The following is a 20020-nucleotide window of genomic DNA, read 5'->3' as shown; positions in this document are numbered from 1 at the left end:
CATACACCCACAGAGAGAGAGGGAGGGAGGGAGGGAGAGAGAGAGAGAAAGAAAGAGGAGAGAGAGAAAGAGGAGAGAGGGAAAGAGGGGGGAGGGAAAGAGAGAAAGAGGGAGAGATAGGGAGAAAGGGAGAGAGAAAGAGAGAGAAAAATAGAGAAAGAGAGAGAGAGAAAGAGAGGGGAGGGAGAGAGGGGGAAGGGAGAGAGAAAGAGGGGAGAGAGAGAAGAGAGAAGAGAGAGAGAGAAAAGGGGGAGGGGAGAGAAAGAGAGGGGAGGTAGAGAGGGTGAGGGGGAGAAAGAGGAGAGAGAGAGCGAAAGAGGAGGAGGGGGAGAGAGAAAGGAGAGAGAGAGAGAAGAGAGAGGAGAGGAGGAGAAAGAGAGAAAGAAAGAGTGGGAGGGAGAGAGGGAGAAAGAGGAGAGAAGAGAGAAGAGAGAGAGAAGAGAAAGAAGAGAGAGAGAAAGAGAGGAAGGAGGGGGGAAGGGGAGAGAGAAAGAGGAGAGAGAGAGAAGAGAGAAGAGAGAGAGAGAAAAGGAGGAGAGGGAGAGAGAAAGAAGAGAGAGAGAAGAGAGAAGAGAAAGAGGGGGAGGGAGAGAGAGGGGGAGAGAGAAAGAGGAGAGGAGAGAGAGAAGAGAAAGAGGAGAGAGAGAGAGGGAGAGAGAAGAGAGGAGGAGAGGGAGACAGAGACAGAGAGAGAAGCACCCTTCGGGATGATGGAGCTAGGAATAAGGCCATTCTCCTTCAACTTCCGCTGATTTCCTGGCCAACTAACACCCGGGAGGAAGAGCTGAGCCGCTGGTGGTTCTTCCCTAAACAGAAGACAGATCCATAAAGCCGTTCAGGGTCTCCGATGAGCCCAACGCCAACACAAAAGTGTAAACCGAGGCTCACTTCTTTTCCTGGCACCAAATCCGGCCTTAAGCTTTACATCTTAGAGTAAAAGCCTTGCTTACACAGCATCCCTGTTGAATGGGGTGTTTCTCCTTCACAACACTCCTCAAGTCAACAACCGAAGTGATGTTGTTTAGATCTGGATGTCCTGTTCTGAAGAATATTCCTCCCCCAGGGAGTCTTTCTAAATTTTGGCAACTTTGAGATCGGAGGACATCAACACTCAGAATTCCCTGGCCGGCCATAAATTCCGGGAGTTTTAAGTCCACTGGTCTCCAAGTTGCCAAGGTTGGACACTGCTAGGAGGATCGGAAGAGAGTTGGAAGGGACCTTGGAGGTCTTCTAGTCCAACCCCCTGCTGAAGCAGGAAACCCTTTTAGGCGAATGACTGCCCAGTCTCTTCTTGAAAGCCTCCAGTGATGGTCAGTCCTAGAGGAGATCAACCCTGACTGCTCTTCAGAAGGCCAGATCCTGAAGAGGAAACTCAAGTTCTTTGGCCCCCTAAGGAGAAGAAAGGACTCCCTGGAGAAGAGCCTCATGCTGGGAACAATGGAGGGCAAAAGAAGAAGAAGGGGACGACAGGGAAGGAGGAGGCTGGATGGAGTCACCAAAGCAGTCAGCATGAGCTTAAATGGACTCCAGAGGAAGGTAGAGGACAGGAAGCTCTGGAGGAACGTAGTCCATGGGGTTGTGGACACATCTTTGCAACTAACAACAACATAGATATATATGTAGGTAGATAAATAGGTAGATAGATTGATTTAGATAAAGACGCACTAAACCGGTCAGTCCTGGAGGAGATCAACCCTGACTGCTCTTTAGAAGGCCAGATCCTGAAGAGGAAACTCAAAGACTTTGGCCACCTAAGGAGAAGGAAGGACTCCCTGGAGAAGAGCCTCATGCTGGGAACGATGGAGGGCAAAAGAAGAAGAATGGGACGGCAGAAAAGGAGGTGGCTGGATGGATTCACCGAAGCAGTCGGCGTGAGCTTCAATGGACTCCAGAGGATGGGAGAGGACAGGAAGGCCTGGAGGAACGTTGTCCATGGGGTCGTGATGGGTTGGACACATCTTTGCAACTAACAACAACATAGATATATATGTAGGTAGATAAATAGGTAGATAAATTGATTTAGATAAAGACGCACTAAACCGGTCAGTCATACTGGAGATCAACTCTGACTGGTCTTCAGAAGGCCGGATCCTGAAAAGGAAACTCAAAGACTTTGGCCACCTAAGGAGAAAGAAGGACTCCCTGGATAAGAGTCTCATTCTGGGAACGATGGAGGGCAAAAGAAGAAGAAGGGGACGGCAGAGAAGGAAGTGGCTGGATGGAGTCACCGAAGCAGTGAGCTTCAATGGACTCCAGAGGATGGTAGAGGACAGGAAGGCCTGGAGGAACGTTGTCCATGGGATCGCGATGGGTCGGACACGACTTTGCAACTAACAGCGACCAAACAATCATAAAAGCAGAGACACCCTACTATAACCATCTGAAACGGAGCCCAGAAGATCCGCTCTGAACAAATGAACAAGCATGGCTCCTCTCCAACGATATTCAAAATGAAGGCGCCCTCAACTTCACGCAACTGACAGTCGCAAAGAGTCGTAGGAAGGAGACGCAAAGACCTTTATTTTCTCTTACACCTGTTCCAACTTTTGTTTTGCAAAGCTTACCGGTGCCACAATCTTCCCCGTCTGTCCAACTTGCATGTCGTTGGGGACGAAGCCGGCGTCTACAGCTGCTCGAGATGCACCAACTGGAAGCAAGAAAGATCGTTCGGCACGAAAGCAAAACATCCAGCACTTGGTCCCAATCCCTTTCCCCAGGTTAAGATTCCTTCATTTAGCCAATTTCCATTTCTGGATCCCTCCCTGGCCTTGGATTGACAGGATTGATAATATTCTAAAAGGTAAAAGTTCCTCTTGCACATGCGTGCTAGTTGTTCCCGACTCTAGGGGGCGGTGCTCATCTCCGTTTCAAAGCCGAAGAGCCAGCGCTGTCCGAAGACGTCTCCGTGGTCATGTGGCCGGCATGACTCAACGCCGAAGGCGCATGGAAATCTGTTACCTTCCCACCAAAGGTGGCTCCTATTTTTCTACTTGAATTTTTTACCTGCTTTCGAACTGCTAGGTTGGCAGAAGCTGGGACAAGTCACGGGAGCTCACTCCGTTACGCGGTACTAGGGATTCGAACCGCCAAACTGCTGACCTTTCTGATCGACAAGTTAAGCATCTTAGCCACTGAGCCACCCTCAAATAAATAATATTCTAAAGGGCCTTAAAAGACCAGGGAAAGAATATTTGCAGCTCAAGAGTTGGTGCTCTCTAAGGTTGAGCCTTGAAAGAGACTTTTCATGACCTGTCTTATCATCGGTGTATGATGATCCCCATCACGTAAGGAGCACTGATGATGTTACCTAGCTGGGTCATGAAACGCCTTCAAGTCAACAACCGAGCTCTGAGGGAGCACCAAGGACCCCGCGGAGAAACGAGCCCCCAAGCCCAACCGATTTCCTCGCTTGCCAACGGGCAACCCTGAACCAGTCTTCCCACTTAAAAACCACCAATAATAGAAGGTGAATTGTTTGAAGAATCAAAACGCTTTTTTTACCTGCTGCGTGCAACTGATCTGCCAGTTCGTACAGCAGCTTAAAGTTATCGCCACTCTTCAAGCCTCGCCCTATAAAAATGAGAAATTAAAGTCTGTTAAAATTAAAGTCCAGTGTCAAACAGATTCCCTTTGGGGCGGGCGAACTCTCTCTTACTGGAAAAAACAAATTTTTAAAAAAAGGCAGGGACGGGTATCTCTCAAGGGTGCCAGAGTGGTGGGTGCTTTGCATTAGACCAGAGGGTAGGACTAGATGATCTCTAAGCCCTTTTCAAACTCTTGCATTCTGTACTCTCGGATTCTTCTTCTGCCCAATTAATTCCTCCAGGCAAAAAGGAGCAGGAAGCGTTCGGATGGCATTTGCTGCGGTTATTTTCACGAGAAAAGTCTTGCTTTTGAGATTAACAGCTTATTTCCTTATCCGTGCGCAACAAAATCAGCAGGACTTAAATCTTGGCAAAACGTCCTTTCTTTTGCTACGGGTTTTCTAGTAGGAAATAGGAGGACTCTGGGGGGCGATGCTCATCTCCGTTTCAAAGCCGAAGAGCCAGCACTGTCCAAAGACGTCTCCATGGTCATGAGGCTGGCATGATTGAACACCAAAGGCGCATGGGACACTGTTCCCTTCCCACCAAAGGTGGTTCCTATTTCTCTACTTGCATTTTTAACGTGTTTTCGAGCTGCTAGGTTGGCAGAAGCTGGGACAAGCAACGGGAGCTCACTCTGTTACGCGGCGCTAGGGATTCGAACCGCCGAACTGCCGACCTTTCTGATCGACAAGCTCAGCATCTTAGCCACTGAGCCACCGTGCCCCTTGGTCACTACACTGAACGGCTGCAAGGCAAGGATTACCTGTATGCATTCTCCTTTTTGAATTTGAATGAACTTTGATTAATCACTACTTACCGCCTGATATAACCACTTTTGCACTAGTAAGTTCTGGCCGGTCACTTTTGGTTAATTTCTGTTCAATCCATTCCGACTGGCCAGCAGGTGCCGGGGTTGATACTGTGGAGATTAACAAGACAGGTCAGCACTTAAATTAATTAACGACAACAACAAAAATTAAGCAAAAATTAATCCTGATACTTAAGAGAGGCTGAATATTTCTGCAGAGTCCAAAGTATTCCCCTGCTATTGCCAAAATATTCTTCTCTAAAAACACATTTTAAACAGGATTATAAATAAAAGAGCTGTAAACAGATTAGCATTCATTTCATAGGATGATAAGACTTCACTCCACAGAAACTTGTATCACGAATCTGAATCTAGTGTAAAACATTCCCTTCTAGCCCTGATGATGTTGCCTAGTTGGGTAATGAAATGTCTGCAAGAAAACAACCAAGCTCAGAGAGCACCGAGGACCCCACAGTCGTCATTCTCCCCCTCTCTTCCTCCTGCTCTTTCTCCTCCTCCTCCTCCTCTCCTCCTCCTCCTGCATCTCCCCTCTGCAAGCGCCATTCCCTTCCAGCACTGATGATGTTCCCTAGTTGGGTAATGAAATGTCTGCAAGAAAACAACCAAGCTCAGAGAGCACCGAGGACTCCGTTAAAAGTAAGTTTACTCCAACTGCCTTCTACCATTTCCAAGCACGACTTTTAGGATTGCATCTTGGCAGGGCGAAAGGTTTGAGTCTAAATCTGGGCAGCTATCTAAAACAAGCTAGGTATTTGCAAGATATGGCGTCCCAAGGATTCTACACGCCTTGCATCTCTACAAAATGTCCACCGAGATTTTCTAGACGCAGGAAAGGAGCACAGATCAAACCTTCCGGAGAACTTTTGAGAGTCAGAAAATGTAAGGAGAAGGGAAGGGGCATGGAAGAAACACTATATTATAGAGAGCAAGTTTCAGTGTTCAATCAATGTTTTAACCCAAAGGCATTTGAAGCAAAACAGGACAAAGGAAAAAAAAATCCCACTCACTTTTTTCTACGGTTGCGCTGCCCCCACTCACTGGGGCAGCCTCGAAAGAAGTCCCTCGGACCGAGAGGACCTTAACTTTCTCTTCGCATTTCACAGTGCATAGAGCGTTGCCTGGAACAAACAAAACCCGGGGGGGGGGGGGAAGAGTTAAATGCAGCTGCACCCAGGGGTCGCCTCTTGTTCGAAGGAAACCACTTCAGAGGGTGAAACTGAAAAGGCTCAGTTGCGTCTTTCCATTTTTTCCCCCCGTGAGCCGTCTCCAGCTTAAGAATCCGTCCCCTTTCTTCGTGAAGCCGAATGGCTTGACCGATTCGGGAGGATGAATTTTTGCAGGAGTCTGCAGTCGTGCTTTTGCAGGAAAAAAGCACCGTCTGAACACGGGGCCGCAAGCCATCATCAGAAAGAAGAATGCTTCGTGAGAGTAGGGAGTTTTGAAAATGGAAGAAGAGGAGGAGGAGGAGGAGGAGGAGGAGGAGGAGGAGGAGGAGGAGGAGGAGAGAGGAAAAGGGAGGGAGGAAGATGAAGAGGAAGGTCAGGAGGAAAAGGAGAAAAAGGAGAAAGAGGAAGAGAAGGTGAAAGGAGGAGGAAGAGAAAGTAGAAGGGAAAGGAGGAAGAGAAGGAGAAAGAGGAGGGAGGAAGGAAGAAGATGAAGAGGAAGGTAAGGAGGAGAAAGATAAGGAGAAACGAAAGAGGAGGGTGGGAGAAGGAGGAGAAAAAGGAAGAAGAAGGTGAAAGAAGGAGAAAGGGAAAGTTGAGGGGAAAGCGGAAGAGAAGGGGAACGAGGAGGAAGGAGGGAGGAAGAAGCTGGAAAGGAAGGTGAGGAGGAGAAAGATGAGGAGGAACGAAAGAGGGAGGGTGGGAGGAGAAAAAGGAGAAGGGAGAAAGAGGAAGAGAAGGTGAAAGGAGGAGAAAGAGAAAGTAAGAAGGGAAAGAGGAAGAGAAGGAGAACGAGGAGGAAGGAGGGAGGAAGAAGCTGGAAAGGAAGGTGAGGAGGAAAAGGAGAAAGGTGAGGAGGAGGAGGAGGAAGAGGAAGAGGAAGAGAAAGAAGAGGAGAAAGAAGAGGAAAGGGGAGGAAGGAAGAAGATGAAGGCGAGGAGGAAAAGGAGGAGGAAGGTGAGGAGGAAGGAAAGAGGAGGGAGGAGGAAAGGAGAAGGAGAAAAAGGAGAAGGAGAAAGAGGAAGGAAGGTGAAAGGAGGAGAAAGAGAAAGTAGAAGAGGAAGAGAAAGGAGAAAGAGGAGGAAGGAGGAAGGAAGAAGCTGAAAAGGAGGAAGGTGAGGAAGAAAAGGAGGAGAAAGGTGAGGAGGAGGAGGAGGAGAAAGGAGAGGAAGAAAAAGGGAGGGAGATAGAAGAGGAGCGAGAGAAGGAGAAATTATCCACTGGTACACCGGCATAATGATTTCTAAAAAGGAAATTATTAGCCGGGGATTCAAGGCCCTCTCTAGGCAATCCATCAATCTCCAAGGCACGACATCATTGAAACAAATTTAAAGCGACATAAAAGCTCATGTTTCCATGTCCAAATTGCATTAGGGGATCAGATAAACGTAATGAGGCTAGACAAGTATTTGGGCTGCACAATAATTAGGGGGAAGTCAATTAAATATTACAAATAATTGTATCAACCTCCTGCTAACCAAGAAAAATAACCCCGAGTGGGATTGCTGAAATCCAAACTAATGGGTAACCCCCCCGTGAAATAAATGGGGACGAAGCCGGATGACTGAGGCTCTGATCAGAAGTGCATTAACAGGCACGCAATAACACATTTCCTAAAATGAAAGAAATGCAGGCCCATCAGGAATGCCTGCAGATTCGGTTCATTAAGCCAGTGTTTCTCAACCTTGGCAACTTGAAGATGTCCGGACTTCAACTCCCAGAATTCCCCAGCCAGCGAATGCTGGCTGGGAATTCTGGGAGTTGAAGTCCGGACATCTTCAAGTTGCCAAGGTTGAGAAACACTGCACTAAGCCCTCTGCTTTCTCTTGAGTTTCAATCCTAGAGGACTTCGAAGGATTCCGCTAGCTGTGTCCGAAAATTCATTTCCGTTTTCCCAGATACTACAGTTTCTTCCTTTTTTCTTTCTTTCTGAGCTTCTGGGGGTCACAGGTTAGTCCCCCCAAAGAGGCCTGCAAACCAGAGGTGGCATTCAGCAGGTGCTGACCAGTTCTGGAGAACCGGGAGCAGAAATTCTGAGTACCGTAATTTTCAGACTAGAAGACGCACCGGTGTATAAGACGCACCACGATTTCTAAGAGGTAAGTAAGTAAGAAGAAAAAGTTTTTGTCCTCCCCGGCCCCAGGAGCACTGCAGGCTTCAGCAGGACATTTTTGCGAAAAACGGGTGGAAAACGGCCCGTTTTTGGGAAAAACGGAGGCGTTTTTGACTTCCCCCAGCCCTGCTGAAGCCTGCAGAGTGCTGCTGGAGGCTAGGGGAAGGCAAAAATGCCTCTGTTTTTGCCGGGGGGGAAAATGGGATGTGGGGGTGGGACTTTGGGAGGTCACAAATGGCTATATTCGGTGTATAAGACGCACCAATATTTCTACGCTCTTTTGGGGGGAAGGTGCGTCTTATACTCTGAAAAATACGGTAGTTTGGAGAACCGGCAAATACCACCTCTGGCTGGCCGCACCCCCATCTATTCTCTGCCTCCCAAGTCCCAGCTGATCAGGAGGGAATGAGGATTTTGCAGTATCCTTCCCCTGCCACGCCCACCAAGCCACACCCACAGAACCGGTAGTAACAAAAAAAAAATTTGAATCCCACCACTGCCGCAAACCTCACCTGCATAGATAGTCCTCACAAAAGTGTCCGGCGACTTGATTTCAATGATTTCTGAGATGGGAGCCACATCCAACTTAGCTGCCAGCCTGGGAAGGAGGTTCTAAATATTGAAAAAATACACTCAGGGTTACAACAACAGCAACAACAACAAACAACAACAACTTGGCGACCCCAGGACAAAACTAAGCAGCAGTTCAAAATTATGGTCATAAGTCGAGGGTTCAATGTCTTTGGAGCAAGAGATTCTGGGTGGTTTAAAACTCACCTTCCCAAAGGCAGATGCCCCGGCACAGATGTGCGTGTAACCGAACTGCTTCTGAGTTTCCAAAATGAGTGGCGTGAGTTCCTCTGGGGAGGAAACACAACTGGTCAGAGCAATGATATTTCTTTCCCATCTTTTCTTTTTCAATTTATTTTTATTTTTAAACATTAAAAAACATAATTTTTTTTATCATCCATTACATACAGCATGTCATTTGGTTACAAGTGTTTTTGCATCCATATTCTCAATTACATTTACAATCACAGATTTTTCATCTAATTTAACTAAATACCTCGCTTTCATTGTACAGCGTATATTCAATTACGATTAATATATTTTTCCCCAATAAACCTAATTCCCTTACATTCTTGATTGTCTGTTTAATAGCAATAGCAATAGCAATAGCAGTTAGACTTATATACCGCTTCCTAGGGCTTTCAGCCCTCTCTAAGCGGTTTACAGAGTCAGCATATTGCCCACAACAACAATCTGGGTCCTCATTTTACCCACCTCGGAAGGATGGAAGGCTGAGACAACCCTGAGCCGGTGAGATTTGAACAGCCGAACTGCAGAACTGCAGTCAGCTGAAGTAGCCTGCAGTGCTGCATTTAACCACTGCACCACCTCGGCTCACTAACAACAATAACAATATACCTTTATGTAATCACATATCCCAATATGAAATTGTTTTACCAAGCATTTATATTTGTATATCATTGTTTTCAATTATGTATAATCCCTCCAATCAACTATCGAGTATGCTTATATTCATTATCGTCCTTGTACATCATACATTCAAAGAAAGATGTTATTCCTTCATTTTTCAACAAGGTATTCTAAATAGTCACTTCATATATATATATACCAATTTTTATTTACTTCCTTATTAAAATTCTTTATCAACAAGGTATCTTTATAATATATACTTCGAGTTATACATTATCTCACCAATCCTCTATCAAGTATGCATAAATTCATTGTTATCCTTATCCATTTTAAAACAAAAGTTCTAAAGTATTCAATTCATATATGTATCAGTCCTTCATTGTTGGTCTATTTCACAGCATAATTATATTATCACTTAACTCCTTCAGTTAAAACATAAGTAAAAAATTTTTCATTTCCAGGTTTTTAGCCCCCAGCCACTGATAAAACAAGTCCCATATCTTATACAAAAATTTTCCCTTCTTTTCAAGGAGGGTTTGTCAAAAGACAGCTTGCCAAGCAGTGTTTCTTAACCTTGGCGACTTTTTAAGTCCTGTGGACTTCAACTCCCAGAATCCCCCAGCCAGCGTAGTTACGCTGGCTGGGGGATTCTGGGAGTTGAAGTCCACAGGACTTAAAGTCGCCAAGGTTGAGAAACACTGCTTGGCAAGAATCCCAATCGCTTGGAACAAAAATAAACTCACCTGCCAGGAGCCCTTTATAGGCATCGTGTTGGGCAAAAAGCACCTTGGAAACGCCCGCTACTTTGCTCAGCTCTTGTGCCACCTGCGGGAAAGCAGAGCACCAGGTCAGCGTCCCCCAATTCCCAGAATTCCTAGCTGGCTCCACACACCTGGGATGCTCAGATTATTATTTTGCACAGGGCAGTGTTTGGCAGCTCAGAGGTGTGTGGACTGCAATTCCCAGCATTCCCCAGCCAGCCAAGCCAAGCCAAGCTGGGGAATGCTGGGAATTGAAGTCCATACATCTCCAAGTTGCCGCGGTTGAGAAACGCTGGTCAAAGGGGGTGATGGCAAAGATTTTTGGCGCCGAGTGCCCAGACCGGAATGAGCATGCATGTACCGGTGGGCCACAAACCCGAAGACCAACTGGCCGGCACGCACATGCCTGTTTTATGACTAGTTTTGTCCGTTTTTCCAGGTCATTTTCTGGGCTGTTTTTGCCCCCAAAACAGTCCGAAAACAATTGAGAAAACAGCCTGAAAACAGTCCAAACAACGGCCTGAAAATGGTTTAGAAAATGGCCTGTTTTGTAGCAGTTTTTCGGTGCTATGGGGCCTGCGAAGATCAGCTGGACGGCAGGCATTGTGTGCCAGAAATTAGAAGCGCAGCTGGCGATGGTGTGTGAGTTGAGTTGAGTTGAGTTGATTGGTTTTGTATGCCGCCCACTCCCGAAGGACTCCGGGCGGCTTACAATAAAAGGGGAAGGGGAATAAATAAGACACTACAAAATTAAAATACAACAACATTCACAATTAAAGTGGGGCTGGATACTTCAACAGCCCCAGGCCTGCCGGAACAGCCAGTAGCTTTACGGAAGGCCGGGAGGGTAGTAAGGGTCCGGATCTCAACGGGGAGGTCGTTCCAGAGGGCCGGAGCTGCAACAGAGAAGGCCCTCCCCCGGGGGGGTGGCCAGCCGGCATTGGCTGGCAGATGGAATCCGGAGGAGGCCAAGTCTGTGCGATCGAATTGGTCTTTGGGAGGTAATTGGCAGGAGGCGGTCTCTCAGGTACCCAGGTCCGATGCCATGCAGAGACAGCTGCATGTGCCCACAGAGACAGCTCTGCCATGGGTTTGCCATCACGGGTCATGGGGAAGCATTTCTATCTGGCCTAGATGTTGGTGAGAAAATAATTACAGGGGGGGGGGAAGAGATGCAGAACTGTAATTAAAAGCAGTTTCTGGACTTCATCTCCCAGAATTCCATGACGGCTGGGGAATTCTGGGAGTTGAAGTTACCGAAGTTGAAAAAACATTTGATTTTAGAGCTAGGATATTCTCAGTTCTTTCAGTCCCGCTGAGATATCTTAAGACAGCTCCAACATTAGAATTGTTTTAAATTTCTGTACTCCAGTTTGGGGAAAAAAAAAAAATCTCACACCAAAACTAATTAGCATTTTAACCAGCAAGTTATAAACGACACCAACTCCCGTGGCGGGCACGCTATTTTTATTTTTTTTACCTTCTCACAATTGGTCCCTGCTACTAAACAGGACACTTCACCCCCGAGTCGTTTTGCCGCAGTGATGGTGTTCAAAGTAATTGGTGCCAGAGCCTCGTTGGCGTGTTCAGCAATTACCAGCGTACTCTGAAACCGGTGAAGTAATGAAACCTGGAAAAGACAAAGGAAGGGGGGGGGGAAAGGAATTTGATTTAAAAATTAAAAAATATATCTAGAAGTTCTGCAAGGACAAATAAGGCATGCCACAAATCTTAGCATTCGTTGACCGTTCTGTTTTCGTCAAACAGGATAAATTATTTTGTCGATAAAGGCTTGTATGCCCAGCATTTGCAAGCTTAGAACAAGATCCGCTGCTTTCTGTTTAGATCTATTTGTGATCTAGGGACTTCAATATCCTTGGTATCTCTAATATACTGTTTGTCATCCCTAAACAATACACTGCGGGGGGGGGGGGGATTATGGTTATAGCAATAGCAATAGCAGTTAGACTTATATACCGCTTCATAGGGCTTTCAGCCCTCTCTAAGCGGTTTACAGAGTCAGCATATTACCCCCAACAATCCGGGTCCTCATTTCACCCACCTCGGAAGGATGGAAGGCTGAGTCAACCCTGAGTCGGTGAGATTTGAACCGCCGAACTGCCGAACTAGCAGTCAGCTAAAGTAGCCTGCAGTACTGCACTCTAACCACTGCGCCACCTCGGCTCTCATTATAAACCATGGAAGGTTGTCGTTGCATAATCTAGCAGGCTAATATTCTGAGTTGGTAGATAAATGCTTTCCACGTCCCAGTTTCGGGCTGAAAAAATGCCTGGCCAAAATTCACCCGAGCATCTTCCACACTTAAAATTAGAATGTGGGTCTGCTTTGGTCCTAATTGAGAGGACGGTTGGAATAGATCAGTGGTGAAATCTAATTCCCCCCCCTTACCGGTTCTGTGGGCGTGGCTTGGTGGGGGGTCATGTGACTGGGTGGGCGTGGCTATGTAGTCATGTGACTGTGGGGGGGAAGTCCAAAGACAGAAACTCGCTTTCACAATGTCCTGCTTGGAGGAGGGGGTTGGACTAGATGACCTCCAGGCCCCTTCCTGCCACGGATTGCTGTGCTCTATTCGCCCAAACCGGCAGTAAAAAAAAAAAATTTGCTTTAAAAAGCGGGGAAGAAGCTTCCAGCGATTGTAGCTGATCCGTGCAATCCTCGGAAACTTTTTTTTAAAAGTACCGGTTACTACCGGTTTGCAAAACCGAGGACAATCGTCCCTCCCGGTTCGTCCTGGAATTTTGGGCTCATTGTGGTCGTAAATTGAGGACTACCTGTACACTTAAAATGCAGCTAAAATCTTCAGCTGTCGTCCGAGTAGCAAAACCGAAGACATTCCTTGCCGTTTATTTCCCTGCTTAGAACAACAGGTTCTCCAATATATTAGATTTCCCCCCTTTAAAGTTCACTGTGAATTTGTAACTATCTTTTTCAACAGCTTCATTATTGGCTCGACATAAAAGCGATGGCATTGAGACCTCCAAGTTATGGAGGTGCTCTGGATGATGTGCTCGGTGATCCGTGATTTAAGACCTCGTAGGAGGAATATTTCCGCTTTCTGAAAGGTGCTTCATGTTCCAACGTCAGGATATTAAATTGTCAAAAGGTGTAAAAAAAAAAAGATTCTTAAATCACGGGAGGTGAATTACCGGGAAGAAAACGTCTTATTTCCAATGTACATCAAAAAGAGCGCATTTTTGATGACGCTCCATCCATCATTTCCCAGGAAAAAAAGTTACAAGGCCGGAGGGCGCTGCCTGGAGAATAAATCCATCTCTTCGTGGCAAAATGCCCACATTTGCTTCAATTTATAGGCCTGTCAGAAAGGGAATTATGCTGTGAGTGCTGAACATCGGGAGGTTTAAGTTTCCAGCGAGGACGGAGAGATACTTGAAAGAGTCCATCCAGAGTTCGCAGGAGGAGGAAGTGCTTTTATTTAATAATAAAATACCCGAGGCAGAGTTCGTGAGGATGGGATCAAAGGCCACTTTTCCGGAGCTGCGTCTTCCAACTTCCGAGCCCAAAAATTTCCGTTGTTAAGGGAGACATTTTGCTAAGTGCGTTTGGCCCCGTTTCACGAGCTTCCGTTTGCCTCCGTTGTTAAGTGAATCGCTGCGGTTGATGAAAGTGAGTAATCCCGGTTGTTAAGTGAAGCGGGCTTCCCCTGGCTGCAAATGGGGATCGCGTGTAACCTGGGTCGCTGCAACCATCGTAAACGTGAATCACTTGCCAAGCGTCTGGATTTTGATGTGGCAAGGGTTGGAAGGGTGAAAAATTGAGGGTTTTTTCAGCGCCGTTGTAACCTTCAACAGTCGCTGAACGAACCGACGTAAGTCGAGGACTGCCTGTGTACATTTCCCCTTGAAGTCATTTCTTCACCTTTGTGTAAAGAGGCACAAATGTGGACCAGCTGATTCGCTTATCACCTTTCCTCCTTATGAATTATTTGTCTTGGGATTACTTTTATCTGTGCCATGAATTCATAGGATCTTTCTTATTACTAGATACGTAATTTGTTATCAGTGGTGCCTTGCTCTGTTTTTAAGCTTTTTAAAAGGTAAAAGGTCCCCCTTGCACATATGTGCTAGTCGTTCCTGCTCATCATTTCAAAGTGCTAGGGATTCAAACCGCCGAACTGCCAACCCTTCTCGTTAACAAGCTTAGCATCTTCGTCACCGAGTCCCTCTTTTAAAGCTTTTTAAAGCTTTTTAAAAGCATGTTTTTTATCTTTCCTTAAAAAAACAGATCCTATAAATACGTCCAATGTCTTTTTAAAAGGTTGGTTTCTCCTCTATCGTATTCCAACCTTCCTCTCTTGCAAAGCCAATCCACTTTTGACCTATTAGGAACCCAGCCAGGAGGGAGGGACGATCCCAGCCACGGGGTCCTGGCCGCTGGCGGGATTCCAATTAACCATTAATGGAGGAGGAGACCTGTACAATTTTCTCTCCGGCCCTGCTGGTGCAAAATGTATACTTTCCCCACCCGTGATGACTTCGTTAAGCGAAACTTCACCAAACAGGCTCTGCTACCCTCCTTCACTGCTTCAGCCCACGGATCTCTTTGATGCGGCCGAGGCGTGGCTGCCTCGCGGGCTCCCGCACTCGAGCCCTGATGCAAACTGCGGAAGAGAACATCCACCAGCAGGGCATTTTTTTAAATGAAAGTTTTAGTGCATCGTTAATTCACCCGTGACACATTTGATGGGTACTTCTGCTGGAAATGTATATACTGCGCAGAGGAAGTAAAATTGCTGTGTTCACGTTTATAGAGCTGATTTCCACAGTCTTTAAGCTGGGGGGGGGGGGGTTGAACCTTTTCAGAAAGCGAATTCCCCCAAATTCCTGACCTAGTGAGAGAAAATGGGACTGTATTTTTTGAGGGGACTTGAGTTATTCCTGCTCTTTCCCTGCTCTGCAACACACACACAAACACCCCCCGCTAAATTCAGTTGGGAGAAATCTTGCTTTAAAAGTCCAGCAGATATTCTCCAAGCAAAGATTTGAGGAGGGGAATGCTTTAATCTGAATTCCTACATTGCAGGGGTCCCGGCAGTTAGAACAATTAATCAGTGGAACAGAAGTTGCTTCCAGAAGTTGTGAATGCCCCAACACTGGAAGTCTTTAAGGAGATGTTGGATAACCATTTGTCTGGAACAGTATAGGGTTTCCTGCCTAGGCAGGAGGTTGGACTAGAAGACCTCCAAGGTCCCTTCCAACTCTGCTATTGTGTTATTGTATCATTATTGTTCCAGGAATGGCATCTCAGGGGGGTCAATTTTCACAAAGATTTATTTATTTATTTATTTATTAAATTTATAGAAAATTCGGCCCCAAAGCTCAGCCCTACTTAACTGACCCCACCCATGAAAGCCGGCCCAGAATAACCAGTATGAAGGTTGACATGCCAGGGGCGGGCCAGGAACATTCCTCAAGAGCCTGCCAGGTTGTTGCAGAAAACAGGACACACCAAGCCGCTTGAATTCATATGCCACTCATAGATGCCAGGATATAACTGCACATAAAATCTGTACCCTCGATTTTTAAAAAAAACACATGAATGTCAATAAATGCAGACAATCTATCGCAGAAGTCTTCAAAGTTGGCAACTTTAAGACTTGTGGACTTCAACTCCCAGAATTCTCCAGCCAGCATAGTTGGCTGGAGAATTCTGGGAGTTGAAGTCCACAAGTCTTAAAGTTGCCAAGTTTAGGGACCCCTAATGCAATCACAAAGAACTGAAAATACAGGGAGCCTTTGTCTCACAACAGTTCATTTAGTAACCGTCACAAGTTACAACGGCACTGAGAAAAGACACTCATGATCCTTTCTCATGCTTAATTATCATAAATTGTATCTTCACGATTTATATTGTTGTTTCCTAGTACGATTTGATTGCTTATTAGTAACCTATGACTATCACTTAAGTGTTGTATCTTATGATTCTTGATGAATGCGTTCTACTTTATTTTTCTTTATGTACACTGAGAGCATATTTATTTATTAGACTTCTATACCGCTTAATAGGGCTTTCAGCCCTCGCTAAGCGGTTTACAAATTTTTAGCAAATTGAGTCAGCAACTTGCCCCCACAGTCCGGGTTCTCATTTCACCCACCAAAGACAAATTCCTTGTGTGTCCAATCACACTTGGCCAATAAAGGATTCCATTCTATTCTATGCTATCCTATTTTCATCCCCATCCCATCCCTATCCTATTCCCATTCCATTCTATTCCATTCTTATCCCTATCCTAGTCCCATCCCATTCCATTCTTATCCATATCCCATCCCATTCTTATCCCTATCCTATTCTATTCCTATCCTATTCAATCCCTATCCTATTCCCATTCTATTCCATTCTTATCCCTATCCTAGTCCCATCCCATTCCATTCTTATCCCTATCCTATTCTATTCCTATCCTATTCAATCCCTATCCTATTCCCATCCCATTCCATTCTTATCCCTATCCTATTCCTATCCCATTCCATTCTATTCCATTCTTATCCCTATCCTAGTCCCATCCCATTCCATTCTTATCCATATCCCATCCCATTCTTATCCCTATCCTATTCTATTCCTATCCTATTCAATCCCTATCCTATTCCCATTCTATTCCATTCTTATCCCTATCCTATTCCTATCCCATCCCATTCTATTCCATTCTTATCCCTATCCTAGTCCCATTCCATTCTTATCCCTATCCTATTCTATTCCTATCTATTCAATCTCTATCCTATTCCTGTCCCGTTCAATTCTAGGGGCTGCAATTCTTCAGAGAGGATTGGGGAGGGGGATGTTGGGGAGGGGTCCCACATCCAATTCTCAGGACCCCCCAAGAGTATCTGGTGCTGTGACGGAGCCACCTGGGCACATGCCCAGACTAAAAATGGGGGGGAGAGGAGTGGACCTATGAAAGTGGCCCATGCCATTCCCCCCCCCAAGATCTTTGCCCAGAGGAGACCCCTTCCCTGACCCCCATTTAGGCAGCCATGCTGCAAATGGGCCGCATTGGGGACACAGAGGGGTCACCCGCATTTTGCAATTAGGTGAAAAGATGGGGGAGGAGCTTCCAGGGGGAGGAGCTTCCAGGGGAGAGGGGCGTGTCTGTGTTTATCCCCGCCATCAAAGACCCAGCCAGCCCTCCTCCTCTTTTAAGTGGGAGAAACCTGGGTCATTTCTGCCAGCCCCACTTGGCCCTCCCTGTCCTACCCTGTAGGGCTGCAGAGGAGGAGGAGGAGAGGGGGAGGGGCTTAAAGAGCCACGCCCCTCCTCGGGAGCCCCTCCCACCCAGTCCCCAACCAGTGTGACCTTTGCCCTTCGGAGCGCGTCCGGCCTACCCTGCAGGGCCGGCCCTGTCAGGGAGGCTGCAGCCGGCACTCACCGATCTCCGGCCCAGGCGCTGCGCCCTGAGGAAGCCCCGGACAGCGCTCATGGCGACGACCCCGGACGGCGAGCCTTCTTCTTCCTCCTCTTCCTCCTCCGCCTCAGGCACCGCCCCCGCCCCGTCACATCTCGCGAGAGTTTCTGGCGAACGAGGGGCGGAGTCCAGTCCGCCATTGCGGTGGGAACGGGAGGTATAGCGGTGGCGCTGCTGCTCATTGGCGGGTGGCGGCCAATCAGCGAAAGAGGCGGGAACGCCAACTTTTTTCGCCCTGTCGATCCGCCTTTCGAAACGAGCTAGAAAGAGGCGGGGTGACTTTTGACCGGACTGGCCAATCAGGGGAAAGAGGGCGGGGAGGGGTTTTTTTTTGCGAGTCATCTGTTCCTTAGCGCCGCCTTGAAGTGTGCAGGGCTTGGACTTCATCTCCCATGAGCCTTTACGCTGGGGGCTTCTGGGCATTGTCCTATGTAATAATCCCAGCTGGTCTAAACCTTGTTTACATGGACTTCAATTCCCAGAATTCCCCAGACACGAATCCCTTCTTCAGTAATAAATATCCAAATATTTTCACATTTATCCTCCCTTATCAGTGCTTACAATGAACAATCTCCTTTTACGGCATCTAACATTAAAATATTTTTATTCCTCTGGTTTTCAAGAGTTTTCTCCATCATTTTGCCTCATTCGGCCTTCCTAACCGGTTGATGCAGTTGTGATTTGCTCGATATTTTTGCAATGGCTACAAATCCTCTCTGCCCTTTAATATGAAAGAGATCTTGAGATATTCGCTCTAGATTTATCCTGGTCTTTCTGTGACGCAGCTGATTCCAAATAAAACTAAAGGAGGTTTTTTGGGGGGGAGGAAGTACCATAAACCGCCTGGCTGGTGAGCCCTGAATTCATAGCAAAAGCTCCCCATCGACTATTTAAACAAGCCATTAAGTTTTTGGGACTAGTAAGGATAGTAAAAAAGGAACGTGGTAGCTCGGGGGCTAAGACGCTGAGCTTGTCGATCAGAAAGGTCGGCAGTTTGGCGGTTCGAATCCCTAGCGCCGCGTAACGGAGTGAGCACCCGTGACTTGTTCCAGCTTCTGCCAACCTAGCAGTTCGAAACCACATTAAAAATGCAAGTAGAAAAATAGGGACCACCTTTGGTGGGAAAGGAACAGCGTTCCATGCGCCTTTGGTGTTTAGTCATGCCGACATGACCACGGAGACGTCTCCGGACAGCGCTGGCTCTTCGGCTTTGAAACGGAGATGAGCACCGTCCCCTAGAGTCGGGAACGACTAGCACATGTGTGCAAGGGGAATCTTTAATGATCGTAAATTAGTAATCTAAGCCTGAAGCAGTTATACTAATCCAGAAGGCTTGGCACCTGGAGCAGGACAGGTGTTGAAACCCTTTTCATTCCATTCAGCATTCTGTGTGAGCAGGGGGTTGGTCTAGAAGACCTCCAAGGTCCCTTCCAGCTCTATTATTCTATTCCATATTCAAAGAATGGTCTCCATTTGCAGCAGAGATCAGTCAACAAAGCAGCCTTTCTAGAGGACCACTTTTTACTGTTATTCCTTGACTTATAATTATTTGTTTAGTGACTATCCAAGGTTACAACAGCACTGGAAAAAGTGACTTGCAACAAGGCCTGGTCCTTAGCAACCGTCACTCTCCTTTCGGCCCGAGTGGAAGAAATCTTAAACCTCCTTCCGGCTTCCCCACTTCGCATCTGCTCCAAGGCTTTGGGTAATCTGCCTGAAAGTGCCTGGGACAAGATTGGAAAGCCAAAAAACGCTGGGAGTTTCTTGCCTCTTCCTTCTCCCTCCCCTTCCCCTCTCCTCTGGCCAACTGTCTTCTTTTGACCCAGAAGCTTCAAAAGCCCAGTCACACCACACTAGCCCGGCCCCAGGATCTCCCTTCCAAGAGATTTACTACTCCGTCAGCTGACGCTCCTTCCTCCGACGCAGCTCAAAGGCCATTAAATGTGCGCTTAGCCCCTTCCAAGAGGCTGAGGCTCCGTCCTTTCCCTTCTATGATTTATGGGCTTTCAAAGGGTTTTTAAGGAACCAAGCCTCTCTCGGTCTCCTCCGGATTTGAATTTCACGGGGCAATGTGAAAATGATTAAAGGAGAAGAACTCCTCGGAATGCGGGTTGGCGTTCTGGAGGAAGCAGATGCGACCGGCCAAATCCAACCTCGGTGGTTTAACTAATCCTGCTCAGGACAAGCTACGCAGCCGAATTGCAGCTGGTCATCGTGACAGAAAGCCTGTAGGAGAGGAAGGGTTGTTGTGGCCCGCCAGCTGCAACAGATTCAGACAGTGAGGAGGTTGGGGAGGGAGATGGGCCAGTCCTGGAGGCTAGGGAAGGCTCGGATGAGGGCTCTGTGTCAGAGGCAGAGTGGGGGCCAGGGCCGTCTGACAGTTATCAGCTGCCTTCGGAGTCGGACATCAGTGAGGCAGAAGAACAGCTGGAGCCTGTTCCCAGTGTGTGCATGCGCAGAGCTGCCAGACGAAGGGAACAGCTAAAGAACAGGGGTTGACTTGGGAGTAAGGCCACAGGTGGACAATAAAGGGACCCTCCCAGAGGAAATAAAAGAGGAGCGAAAGGGGAGTGGAGTTTGCAGGAGGCAATTAGTTCGCTTAATTGGTTCGGGACTCTCCGAGACTCCTTGGCAAATTTTGCAGAGATTGGCCTGGCAGCTCTCCAAGACAGATAAGGTCTGTGACTGTAAA

The 20020-nt window shown here is 47.1% G+C and overlaps 1 protein-coding gene across 1 annotated transcript in view; it reads right to left on the bottom strand.

Annotated features, from left to right (window-relative positions):
* ETFA (electron transfer flavoprotein subunit alpha) overlaps positions 1-17410 on the bottom strand; it is a 28480-nt gene extending 11070 nt beyond the window's left edge. Inside the window, exons 1-9 of the mRNA XM_087704018.1 lie at positions 17293-17410; positions 11374-11523; positions 9876-9957; positions 8470-8552; positions 8205-8304; positions 5424-5534; positions 4405-4506; positions 3502-3570; positions 2565-2647 (exon numbers count right to left, since the gene is read on the bottom strand). Coding sequence (XP_087560144.1) covers positions 2565-2647; positions 3502-3570; positions 4405-4506; positions 5424-5534; positions 8205-8304; positions 8470-8552; positions 9876-9957; positions 11374-11523; positions 17293-17343 — 831 coding nt within the window. The 5' untranslated portion in view covers positions 17344-17410. The remainder of the gene's footprint in view (positions 1-2564; positions 2648-3501; positions 3571-4404; positions 4507-5423; positions 5535-8204; positions 8305-8469; positions 8553-9875; positions 9958-11373; positions 11524-17292) is intronic.
* Positions 17411-20020: the final 2610 nt, after the last annotated feature.

This window comes from Thamnophis sirtalis, unplaced genomic scaffold (genome assembly GCF_051295495.1).
Source record: "Thamnophis sirtalis isolate CommonGarterSnake01/CBP01778 unplaced genomic scaffold, rThaSir2_p1.2 scaffold_2, whole genome shotgun sequence".
Lineage (NCBI taxonomy): Eukaryota > Metazoa > Chordata > Lepidosauria > Squamata > Natricidae > Thamnophis > Thamnophis sirtalis.
Note: the sequence above shows the minus strand (reverse complement) of the source record. Positions and strands in the feature narration are given on the sequence as shown.